The sequence below is a fragment of the Lolium perenne genome, chromosome 3 (assembly GCF_019359855.2).
Source record: "Lolium perenne isolate Kyuss_39 chromosome 3, Kyuss_2.0, whole genome shotgun sequence".
In the NCBI taxonomy this organism is placed as follows: Eukaryota; Viridiplantae; Streptophyta; class Magnoliopsida; order Poales; family Poaceae; genus Lolium; species Lolium perenne.
In genome coordinates, this window is record NC_067246.2 from 297,901,500 (window position 1) to 297,914,659 (window position 13,160).

At 45.8% G+C, this 13,160-nt stretch overlaps 1 protein-coding gene across 1 annotated transcript; it reads left to right on the plus strand.

Moving 5' to 3' along the window:
- Positions 1 to 3,508: 3,508 nt before the first annotated feature.
- LOC127345048 (putative 12-oxophytodienoate reductase 5) lies at positions 3,509 to 4,897 on the plus strand. Its single transcript, XM_051371455.2, has 2 exons — positions 3,509 to 4,112; positions 4,215 to 4,897. The coding sequence occupies exons 1-2, from the start codon at positions 3,590 to 3,592 to the stop codon at positions 4,796 to 4,798; spliced, it is 1,107 nt and encodes a 368-aa protein (XP_051227415.1). The 5' UTR covers positions 3,509 to 3,589; the 3' UTR covers positions 4,799 to 4,897.
- The last annotated feature ends 8,263 nt before the right edge of the window (positions 4,898 to 13,160 follow it).

The following is a 13,160-nucleotide window of genomic DNA, read 5'->3' on the forward strand; positions in this document are numbered from 1 at the left end:
GATAGATGAACGAAGAATTTTACACGGGGAAATTTTGTATCTAATCTTGCGTTTCATGGTCTCAAAGCTATTTTGTAGAACATCTTTTGTTGGCGGAGTTATTATTGTGCACGGAGGTTGGAATTCTTGCTGATCTTGCAAATGGTGGGGTCGTCGCTGCTATAGATAGTCTGATCTTAGACGGGCGACAAAAGTTTTATATCTTACGGATCATCCTCACATGTCCGAAAACTTTGAAAGCTCAAGAAATCCCACCTTAAATTCCAAGAAATTTATGCAACCTATGATCTGGTTTCTGAAAGTTGGAACACAATTAAGTAGTTGAAAACTCAACTTTCTGAAAGACGGTTTGAATGTTTTTGCAACATTTGATCCAAATTGCATGAAAAACCACACTCCGACAATTTCGAATGCTTACTATTTTCGGACATGAAAGCTGGAAAGAAAACGATGTGCATACATGTGGATGGAGTGGCTGTCAACTAGTACAAAGTTGAGCATGGACCAAAGTTTCAGCTTGCATTTCGAACAGAATGAGGGTAATGTATCGGCAAGAATATCAGACCATAAAGAAGCTGTCATATCTCATTTAAATTGGGCTAATCTCTTTCTAGGATTCCATACTGTGGGCATTTATGTTCGTAACGATGTCATGCTTTCTTTTGGTATTCCAGAAAAGCAAATCTTGATCAAACCTATATTTGCCCGACATATGAGTTCGATGTAAAATATATTAAGTAATTATCCGTTCAAGTATCAGACATACATAACTATTTAAAAACATCTACATATTAAGCATCTCCTATAGAATCATGCTCAAGTTCAACTTATAGAACTTTCCCTTTTTACTTTCTCAACCCATAAGTGGTACGAATTTTTCGTGATTTTTTCTCCAAAGGATGCCACCATACCCCGGGTGGCCGTGGCTATAAAAGGGCAAGCAAAAGTAAGCTCAAGCAACTGAAGTGATTCCAACCTTACATATCCACAGTTCATAGGCTGACCCGAGAGGCTTGCCTCTTGGTTGGTCCAACAACTTTTAGAGCCCATTCCATCGCAGTTTACACCACCCTCGTTAGGCTACTTCCCCTAGCAAGAAAAAGAAGTTTGGCCGGCCGGGCTCATCGAGCACTTATCTACTATAAATAATATATTCACACAGGACGTAGGGCTTTTACAGGATCATCTTGGAACATGAACATATATACGCCCCACCTACATATAACTTCCGGGAATAAAAACACCAACACCTGGCGTCTGTTTGTACTGAACCAAGCGCGCGGGGGCTAAATTGTGTTGCTCATCGAGCTAGTCGAGGGCATCCTGACCCGATATATTGAACTCATTTCCGCGTAGTGGATGTTGCGGAGGGAGTTATAAATGTTGGTTTGGAGGACGGCTTCGATGCCATAGGCCATGAAGAAGGGTGTATTACCCGCGGCTCGACTGGGTGTGGATCGGAGGCTCGAGAATTCGGAAGGCAGCTCGGCCACCCAGCGGCCGGCAAACCCCTTCAGCTCATGCTTGAGGAGGGGCCTGAGCCTCTAGAGGATCGCCCCATTGGCTCGCTCGACCCATATGTTCCCATGTGGGTGTACCACAGAGGCATAATCGACACGAATGTGCCATTAATTGCACAAGTTCTAAAAATGTCCTTAGTGAAATTGGACCAATTGTTCGTGATGATGTTGTGAGGGATTCCAAAATGATGGATGATTGGGTGAAATCTGCCGGATAGATAAACGTAGTAGTGATCACCGGTTTGGCTTCGGTCCAGTTGGTGGACTTGTTTTTCTCTAGTTTTTAATAAAATATTAAAAATGATGGGAAAAGGTTAAAAACCACACATACCGAAACAGTTTGATTATTTTCGATCTTGGCCTCGTCTCCAACACGATTCTGGCGGAGCTCCTCCGAGCTCGCAGGGGCGCCACGGTGACAGAGAGATGTAGGAGGGGTGTAGACAAGATCATGAGGAGATTGCGCTCACGGACAATAGCGGAGTCGGAGGCGAGTAGGTGGTCGCACAATGGCATTTGGCTGGGAGTTTATTTTCGTCGTTAACTCCAACCACCATTTGGGTTGGCAAAGGTAGAGAGGGTGCTCTATGGAATGGGTAACTCAGTGAGAAGTCGATTGGGGGGGGGGGGGGGGGGGGTGGGGGGGGGGGGGGGGGGGGCCCGAAAATTAGGTGCACTGGTTTTTATAGGGATTTGCCGAGGTGGCCGTCTGTGCGTGTGCAGATGTGGTGGAGGTTATTTCCTCCGTTGTAGCTTGGATTAGTCCGCGAAATTGTGACGCATCACGTTCGGGAGCAGGAAAATGTTCTGGCTATGGTAGCTTGGCTGCGCTAGGTCACTGGCGGGTCAGCATAGTGCGGTTGCGATGTAGGTTGGGCACAATGGTGGGGATTAGAGAAGTGGAGGGGTGGCTCTAGCACATGGAAGAGGGAAAGTGAGGCTCGGCACATTACAGGGGAAGGTGGCCGAGCAAGGGGACGCAGGACGATGGCAACCACAAAGTAGCGGCACCTCCTGGCACGCAAATGCCGATACTGACCACATTGTGGCCATGCCAATCCTCAGGTTTGGACAAGAACTAGAGCTAGGGTGAATGTGGTGTTTGGCTGAGATTTTTGTATTGCGGTTTCCTGTCAATTTCAATAATAGCGGTATACTTTTCTTTAGTTTTGAAAATTATGTTAATAGTGTGGCTTATTAGTAACACAACACTAGGTTTATGTTACCTATGGTGTGTATCGGTCTGTCGGTCACTCCACCAGCATGAACAGGACATGCCACCGGTATCAAATACTAGTGTCGAAACTGTTGTGAAGTGTATATGTGGATTGCCTAGCCCTTTCCATCAGTTCGGACTTTTGGTTCAAGTGGCTAGTGCATGAAGCTTAACACGGTATCAGAGCTCCAGGTCTCAAGTTCAAATCCTGGCTTTCACATGGTTTTCGCAATTAAGCCTAAAAATTGATGTTGCCCCCCTCTTTAGCCACCGCTGTTTCGGTGTGCTCTTATTCTTTCACGTGTTGATTTTCTCTTCTCCCGTCACACGCGAGTGTGGGTGTTGTGAAGTGTATATGTGAATTGCCTAGCCCTTTCCATCAGTTCAGACTTTTGATTCAAGTGACTAGTGCATGAAACTTAACAGAAACACCGTTAAGGTGTGAGTAGATTTGACAAAATCATTTTCAGCTATTCTCAGCCTCTTTCTGCAATAATCAACACGAGAGGATTTGATGCGTGATAGTGACCTATGACATCACTGCCATCGCTAGCGAGCTCTCGCAAGTTGCAGCTCCATAATTTGACCAATGATCCATCCTCCTAGCCGCCATACCCCACCAACAAATACAGTCCACCAACAACACCTCTCTTTGTTGACTAGATGCACGCTCCAGTTAGCAGCCATTATTACATTTCCACAAATAGTATGGCTTATGAGACGACGTGGATAGTCCTAATCTCACATGATTTTGGATATAATATATACTCTCACGGATTCCTTGCCATGTGATGTATAAAAGATACCTCCATCTCCTCCATTGATACGAGCTCAAGAGCTTGGAGTTGCAGCAATGGAGCCCAAGCCGGAGGCGATCCCTCTCCTGACGCCGTACAAGATGGCCGGCTCGTCCTTCTCCCTAGCGCACAGGGTGGTGCTGGCGCCGCTGACACGGCAGCGCTCCTACGGCAACGTGCCGCAGCCGCACGCCGCGGTGTACTACGGCCAGCGCGCCACAGCCGGCGGGATGCTCATCACCGAGGCCACGGGGGTCTCCGACACGGCCCAGGGGTACAAGGACACGCCGGGGGTCTGGACCGCGGAGCAGGTGGAGGCGTGGCGGCCCGTCGTGGACGCCGTGCACGCCAAGGGCGCCGTCATCTTCTGCCAGCTCTGGCACGTCGGGCGCGTGTCGAGCTACGAGTTCCAGCCCGGCGGCGCCGCGCCGGTGTCGAGCACGGAGACTATGGTCGGGCCGCAGGTCAGGCACGACGGTACCGTCGAGGAGTTCTCGCCGCCGAGGAGGCTGACGGTGGAGGAGATACCGGGGATCGTCGATGACTTTAGGAAGGCCGCCAGGAACGCCGTCCAGGCTGGTATGTGTATTTCTCACTAGGTCTATGCTTGATTACTCTGTCTCAATATCTAGCTTCCATTTATTTACACTCTGCTTTGCTCTGCACGCTGGTTGTGGGCAGGCTTCGACGGCGTCGAGATCCATGGTGGCAACGGGTACCTGATCGAGCAGTTCCTCAAGGACAGCGCCAACAATCGCGACGATGACTACGGCGGCAGCCTCGAGAATCGTTGCCGCTTCGCTCTTGAGGTGGTGGATGCTGTCGCCAAGGAGGTCGGCGGCCACCGCGTGGGCATCCGGTTCTCGCCCTTCATGGACTACATGGACTGCCACGACTCCGACCCGCATGCTCTTGGCCTCCACCTCGCCACGAAGCTCAACGACCATGGAATCCTCTACCTTCACATGATCGAGCCCAGAATGGCACTCGTCGATGGCCGGCGGGTGGTGCCGAAGCGGCTGCTGCCTTACAGGGAAGCCTTCAAGGGCACCTTCATTGCCAACGGCGGGTACGACCGAGAGGAGGGGGACAAGGCTATCGCCTCAGGGTACGCCGATCTCGTCTCCTTCGGACGGCTTTTCCTAGCGAACCCCGACTTGCCGAGAAGACTAGAGCTCAATGCGCCTCTCAACAAGTATAACCGGATGACCTTCTACATTTCTGATCCCGTTGTCGGCTACACCGATTACCCGTTTCTTTCTTGATGTGGCATGGAACCACGACTATCCACATTGGTGCTCCATTGACTACCATTTTCTACCATATGGAATCAGAATAAAAATGATCTTCATCTGCTTCTAAAATGTGTTCAACTTGTTACAGTCTCCACACGATTGTAACTTCAAATTTCACCAATACTGCATCCGTACTCCATTAATGTTGAACTTCAAAAACTACCATCGAATGCACATGTGTGAGATCAAAACATCCCCAAATTAATGTGATAACCAGGAGTAAACAAACCCAAATGAGAAAACCCCAATATCGATGAGATCGAATATACCCCAACGCACGTACATTGCATAATCAAGCATGAAAGATCATGCGCCCCATGTTAGAGCATATCCAGTCGCGTCCCCCAAATGACGTTTGGGGGACGGCGGACAAGAAATGGAGAAAAACGCGTTCAGTCGCGTCCCCCAAAGCTAAATAGCGCCTCATTTTATGTCCGGCGTCCCCGGTAGAGACTCTATGTACATAGTCTCTCTACCGGGGACGCTGGACACAAAAATAGAGTCCGGATGCATGCAGCCCCTACTCCCCACATGTCATTCTCTTTTTCCACACTTTCTCTCACCTACTTTTCCCACATGGAGTGGTCCCTTCTTGCTACGACACCAACCATCAAGACATGGCGCCGTCGTCGCGACCAAAGACGGGCCTTAGCCCGCCAAGCACGGCCCGTCACCGAGAAGGCCCAGCCCAAGAACTTTGAGGCCACATCGTCAGACAAATAGGAGATAGCAAAGGGAAGGAAATCATCGACCAATTATTGTAACGAGCTCGGCTCCGTTCCCCTCCTGTCTCTGTTCTTCCTCCTCCTTACACGAATTCATCCGTGTGATACTCGATACTATGATCTAGTACCTATGCGTGCCGCGAGGTGTCGATCTAGTCCGTAGCAAATGGTATCAGATGCCGTTTCGACCCCGGGAAATCTCTTCTTCGGAGTCGCGAAATCGCGGATTTCCGTCGGTAAAATCCTGTCGAAGGGTGCGAATCCTCCTCGGATTCGCGCAAAACACCGCCGGTGTACCCTAGATCGGTTCGACGGGAGGATAGCCAGGCGCGACGGCGAGATCCGGCCGACCTTCCCTCACGCAGCGAGTCGAGATGGCGGAGGTGTCCATGGCGGATCTCCGCAACCTGCTGGCGGCCGCGGCGGAGGCCAACAAGGCCACAACGGAGGCGGGCCAAGTCAACGCCGAGCGAATCTCCGAGATCAACTCCTCCCTGGAGAAGCTGACTCTCGCGCAGCAAGAGGGCACGAAGGCGGCGTCGAAGATGGAGACGACGCTCGAGCGAGTGATCTCCGCCAACACGGCGCACGATCGCTCGGTGGCCGATCTTCGGCAGTCGATGGAGCGGGTGGTGACGCGGTTGACATTAGTGGAGGCAACAACGGCCAAGCTCTCGACGCATGAACAGCCCAGCGGGCGCCGCTCGTCACATCGAACCCAGGGTGTTGGTACTGGAGAGGATCAAACCTCCAGCCGCGCCCTGGTAAGGGGTGAGCAATCCGCAACCTATGATCATGACAATTTTGATAGTGCTATAGAGGTGGACGAGATATATGATACTGATAACACAAAGGATATACATCACCATGGTCGCAACAATTTTGGGTCCATGTTGCTCAAAGCAGACTTTCCTAGGTTTGATGGGGACAATCCAAAATTGTGGAAAAAGAATTCTGAAAAATACTTTAAACTGTATAACATTGAGTCCAAATTGTGGGTAGATTTTGCTACTATGCATTTTAAAGGAAATGATGCATTATGGCTCCAAACGTATGAGGCGTTGCATAGCATTGATAGTTGGGCCGCGCTGTGTGTAGGAGTGCTTAACAAATTCAATGGAGACAAGTATGGTAAAATCATGGACATATTTTTTGCTCATAGGCAGAGTGGTAGTGTAGATGAATATGCTCATAAATTTGAGGAAATCATGCATAAAATCTTGCTTTACAACCATTCCTATGATGAGACATTCTTTGTTAGAAGATTCATTTTGGGACTCAAGCCTGACATTCGTAGAGCTATAAAATTCCATAATCCTAGAACTGTTGATTTGGCGTATTCTATGGCTCAAACGCAGGAGGCTCTGTTGGTAGAGGATACTCACCTTGCAAACACCAAATACAGTCACAAAGACGCTGTGAAGCTTAAATTCAAACAGCATGCTCAGCTACCTGGCTTTCTTGGGGCAACTCCAGAGGATAAGAAGACTGAGGCTAAACCACAACACACTCCATCTCGCTTTGACTCTCTCCGAGCTCAACGAAGAGCCAAGGGTGAATGCTTTAAGTGCGGTGGAAAGTATGGGCCGACGCACAAGTGTCCTGATCAGGTCCAACTGAAAGTGTTGGAGGAAATTCTAGAGACACTCCAGATTTAGGATCCAACTCCGAATGCCACTGACTCTGACACATCAGATTCCGAGGATGCAGATTCTGATACTGAAGAATCAATGAAAATCTCAGTGCAGGCACTGGCAGGCACCACAAGCAAACGAAGTATGCGCCTACAAGGTCAAATTGTCAAATACACAGTGCTGGTACTCATTGACTCAGGCAGCAGTAGCACCTTTATCAGCCAACAGTTGGCTGACCGTTTGCAGTACAAAATGGAGGACATCCCACCAGCTAAGGTTCATGTCGCCGGAGGAGGTAAACTGGCTTGCACAAAGATGTTGCCGGCAGTGACTTGGCAAACTCAGGGGCATCATTTTGTCACTGACCTAAAGGTGTTACCACTAACATCATATGATGTCATCTTAGGCATGGACTGGTTGGAAAATCAAAACAATGGTAAAATGTGGATTAAATGGAAGCAAAAGACAATGCGGTTCAAACTGTAGGGATTCGTTGCATAGAAAACAAAAAATTTCCTACCGCGAGAACGCAATCCAAGCTAAGATGCAATCTAGAACACGGTAGCAACGAGGAGATGATCGAGACTAACCCTTGAAGATTTCCAAAGCCTATAAGAGTAGGCTCTTATTGCTGCGGTAGACGATCACTTGCCGCTTGCAAAAGCGCGTAGAAGATCTTGATCACGGTGCCACGATCGGGCAGCACCTCCGTACTCGGTCACACGTTCGGTGTTGATGAAGATGACGTCCTTCTCCCCGTTCCAGCGGGCAGCGGAAGTAGTAGCTCCTCCTTGAATCCGGCAGCACGACGGCGTGGTGGCGGTGGTGATGGAGAACTCCGGCGGAGTGATACGTCTCCGACGTATCGATAATTTCTTATGTTCCATGCCACATTATTGATGATATCTACATGTTTTATGCATACTTTATGTCATTATTATGCGTTTTCCGGAACTAACCTATTGATGAGATGCCGAAGGGCCAGTTCCTGTTTTCTGCTGTTTTTGGTTTCAGAAATCCTAGTAAGGAAATATTCTCGGAATCGGACGAAATCAATGCTCAGCATCCTATTTTTCCACGAAGCTTCCAGAACATCCGAGAGTCGCCAGAGGGGAGCCCTGGTGGGCCCAGGAGGTAGGCCGGCGCGGCCCAGGCCCTGGCCGCGCCGCCTTACCCTCTCACCGCCTCTTCGCCCCTCCGACTCCGCCTCTTCGCCTATAAAAAGGTCCCTGACCTAAAACTTCGATACGGTAAAGCCACGGTACGAGAAACCTTCCAGAGCCGCCGCCATCGCAAAGCCAAGATCTGGGGGACAGGAGTCTCTGTTCCGGCACGCCGCCGGGACGGGGAAGTGCCCCCGGAAGGCTTCTCCATCGACACCACCGCCATCTTCATCACCGCTGCTGCTCCCATGAGGAGGGAGTAGTTCTCCATCGAGGCTCGGGGCTGTACCGGTAGCTATGTGGTTCATCTCTCTCCCTATGTACTTCAATACAATAATCTCATGAGCTGCCTTACATGATTGAGATTCATATGATGATGCTTGTAATCTAGATGTCATTATGCTACTCAAGTGGATTTTACTTATGTGATCTCCGGAGACTCCTTGTCCCACGTGTGTAAAGGTGACAGTGTGTGCACCGTGTGGGTCTCTTAGGCTATATTTCACAGAATACTTATTCACTGTTATGAATGGCATAGTGAAGTGCTTATTTATATCTCTTTATGATTGCAATGTGTTTTGTATCACAATTTATCTATGTGCTACTCTAGTGATGTTATTAAAGTAGTTTATTCCTCCTGCACGGTGTAATGGTGACAGTGTGTGCATCGTGTTAGTACTTGGCGTAGGCTATGATTGTGATCTCTTGTAGATTATGAAGTTAACTATTGCTATGATAGTATTGATGTGATCTATGCCTCCTTTCGTAGCGTGAAGGTGACAGTGTGCATGCTATGTTAGTACTTGGTTTGGTTATGTTGATCTGTCATGCACTCTAAGGTTATTTAAATATGAACATCGAATATTGTGGAGCTTGTTAACTCCGGCATTGAGGGTTCGTGTAATCCTACACAGTTAGTGGTGTTCATCATCCAACAAGAGGGTGTAGAGTCTAGCATCTATTTATTTATTCTGTTATGTGATCAATGTTGAGAGTGTCCACTAGTGAAAGTATGATCCCTAGGCCTTGTTCCTAAATACTGCTATCGCTGCTTGTTTACTGTTCTACTGCATCTGTACTGCCCGCAATATTACCACCATCAACCACACGCCAGCAAGCACTTTTCTGGCACCGTTACTACTGCTCATATATATTCATACCACCTGTATTTCACTATCTCTTCGCCGAACTAGTGCACCTATTAGGTGTGTTGGGGACACAAGAGACTTCTTGCTTTGTGGTTGCAGGGTTGCATGAGAGGGATATCTTTGACCTCTTCCTCCCTGAGTTCGATAAACCTTGGGTGATCCACTTAATGGAAACTTGCTGCTGTTCTACAAACCTCTGCTCTTGGAGGCCCAACACTGTCTACAAGAATAGAAGCTCCCGTAGACATCAAGCACTTTTCTGGCGCCGTTGCCGGGGAACGAAGGAAAGCTACACCATTTCCTCCCTCGTCAACTACGCGCCAAGCACTTTTCTGGCGCCGTTGCCGGGGAGGAAAGGTAAAAGGCACTCATACTCCGGTTCCAGGTAACAGTACTTTTCTGGCGCCATTGTGTTTGTGCTCGAAGCTATTTCCTTTAGATCCTGCAATTGCATCTTTTTGTTTCTTGTTTACACTAGTTAGGCATAATGGAAAACAACAAAAATATGAGAGATCTTTATGAACTTTATCTTGAATTAGGACATGATGTGTTTGAAGAGAGAATTAAAAAACCCATGGAACTTTATATGCATGCTAATGGGAATGTTATTAATATGAATTCTTTGAACACTATTGTTGCTAATGCTATGGAAAATTCTAAGCTTGGGGAAGCTGGTTTTGATGAGCATGATCTTTTTAGTCCCCCAAGCATTGAGGAGAAAATTTACTTTGATGATACTTTGCCTCCTATTTATGATGATTATAATGATAGTAGCCTTTTGGTGCCGCCTGTTATGGAGGATAAATTTGATTATGATTACAATATGCCTCCTATATTTGATGATAGCTACTTTGTTGAATTTGCTCCCACTACAACTAATAAAATTGATTATGCTTATGTGGAGAGTAATAATTTTATGCATGAGACTCATGATAAGAATGCTTTATGTGATAGTTATATTGTTGAGTTTGCTCATGATGCTACTGAAAGTTATTATGAGAGAGGAAAATATGGTTGTAGAAATTTTCATGTTACTAAAACACCTCTCTTTTTGCTGAAAATCTTGAAGCTGCACTTGTTTTATCTTTCTATGCTTGTTGCATTATGCTTCTTGAATTTATTTATTTACAAGATTCCTATGCATAGGAAGCATGTTAGACTTAAATGTGTTTTGAATTTGCTTCTTGATGCTCTCTTTTGCTTCAAACATTATTTCTTGCGAGTGCATCATTAAAACTGCTGAGCCCATCTTAATGGCTATAAAGAAAGAACTTCTTGGGAGATAACCCATGTGTTTATTTTGCTACAGTACTTTGTTTTATATTTGAGTCTTGGAAGTTGTTTACTACTGTAGCAACCTCTCCTTATCTTAGTTTTGTGCATTGTTGTGCCAAGTAAAGTCTTTGATAGTAAGGTTCATACTAGATTTGGATTACTGCGCAGAAACAGATTTCTTTGCTGTCACGAATCTGGGCAATATTCTCTGCAGGTAACTCAGAAAATTATGCCAATTTACGTGAGTGATCCTCAGATATGTACGCAACTTTTATTCAATTTGAGCATTTTCATTTGAGCAAGTATGGTGCCTCTTAGAAATTCGTCTTTACGGACTGTTCTATTTTGACAGATTCTGCCTTTTATTTCGCATTGCCTCTTTTGCTATGTGGGATGGATTTCTTTGTTCCATTGACTTCCAGTAGTTTTGGGCAATGTCCAGAAGTGTTAAAAATGATTGTGTCACCTCTGAACATGTGAATTTTTGATTATGCACTAACCCTCTAATGAGTTTGTTTCGAGTTTGGTGTGAAAGAAGTTTTCAAGGGTCAAGAGAGGAGGATGATATACTACGATCAAGAAGCGTGAAAAGTCTAAGCTTGGGGATGCCCCGGCGGTTCATCCCTGCATATTTCAAGAAGACTCAAGCATTTAAGCTTGGGGATGCCCAAGGCATCCCCTTCTTCATCGACAACATTATCAGGTTCCTCCCCTGAAACTATATTTTTATTCCATCACATCTTATGTGCTTTGCTTGGAGCGTCGGTTTGTTTTTGTTTTTGTTTTGTTTGAATAAAATGGATCCTAGCATTCATTGTGTGGGAGAGAGACACGCTCCGCTGTTGCATATGGACAAGTATGTCCTTAGGCTTTACTCATAGTATTCATGGCGAAGTTTCTTCTTCGTTAAATTGTTATATGGTTGGAATTGGAAAATGATACATGTAGTAATTGCTATGATGTCTTGGATAATGTGATACTTGGCAATTATTGTGCTCATGTTTAAGCTCTTGCATCATATACTTTGCACCTATTAATGAAGAAATACATAGAGCTTGCTAAAATTTGGTTTGCATAATTGGTCTCTCTAAGGTCTAGATAATTTCTAGTATTGAGTTTGAACAGCAAGGAAGACGGTGTAGAGTCTTATAATGTTTACAATATGTCTTTTATGTGAGTTTTGCTGCACCGCTTCATCCTTGTGTTTGTTTCAAATAGCCTTGCTAGCCTAAACCTTGTATCGAGAGGGAATACTTCTCATGCATCCAAAATCCTTGAGCCAACCACTATGCCATTTGTGTCCACCATACCTACCTACTACATGGTATTTCTCCGCCATTCCAAAGTAAATTGCTTGAGTGCTACCTTTAAACAATTCAAAATTTATTACCTCTGATTTGTGTCAATGTTTTATAGCTCATGAGGAAGTATGTGGTGTTTATCTTTCAATCTTGTTGGGCAACTTTCACCAATGGACTAGTGGCTTCATCCGCTTATCCAATAATTTTGCAAAAAGAGCTGGCAATGGGATTCCCAGTCCCAAATTAATTAACAAAAATAGACACTCCTCCATGGTATGTGATTGTTGGACGGCACCCGAAGGATTCGGTTAGCCATGGCTTGAGAAAGCAAAGGTGGGGAGGAGTGTCATCATAATAAAACTAAAATAAAAAGGCACTCCTTCATGGTATGAGATTGTTGGCAGGCACCCGAGGATTCGGTTAGCCATGGTTTGTGAAAGAAAGGTTGGAAGGAGTGTCACCCAAAAATAAAAATAATTCATGGGAGCCGCTCTTTGAAGGTTTGTCTGGCAAGGGGGTTAGAGTGCCCACTACCATTCGTTCACAACAACAAATACCTCTCAAAATTTTACTTTTATGCTCTCTATATGTTTTCAAAACCAAAGCTCTAGCACAAATATAGCAATCGATGCTTCCCTCTGCGAAGGGCCATTCTTTTACTTTTATGTTGAGTCAGTTCACCTATTTCTCTCCATCTCAAGAAGCAAACACTTGTGTGAACTGTGCATTGATTCCTACATACTTGCATATTGCACTTGTTATATTACTCTATGTTGACAACTATCCACGAGATGTACATGTTACAAGTTGAAAGCAACCGCTGAAACTTAAATCTTCCTTTGTGTTGCTTCAATGCCTTTACTTTGAATTTATTGCTTTATGAGTTAACTCTTATGCAAGACTTATTGATGCTTGTCTTGAAGTACTATTCATGAAAAGTCTTTGCTATATGATTCATTTGTTTACTCATGTCATTTACCATCGTTTTGATCACTGCATTCATTACATATGCTTACAATAGTATGATCAAGGTTATGATGGCATGTCACTCCAGAAATTATCTTTGTTATCGTTTACCTGCTCGGG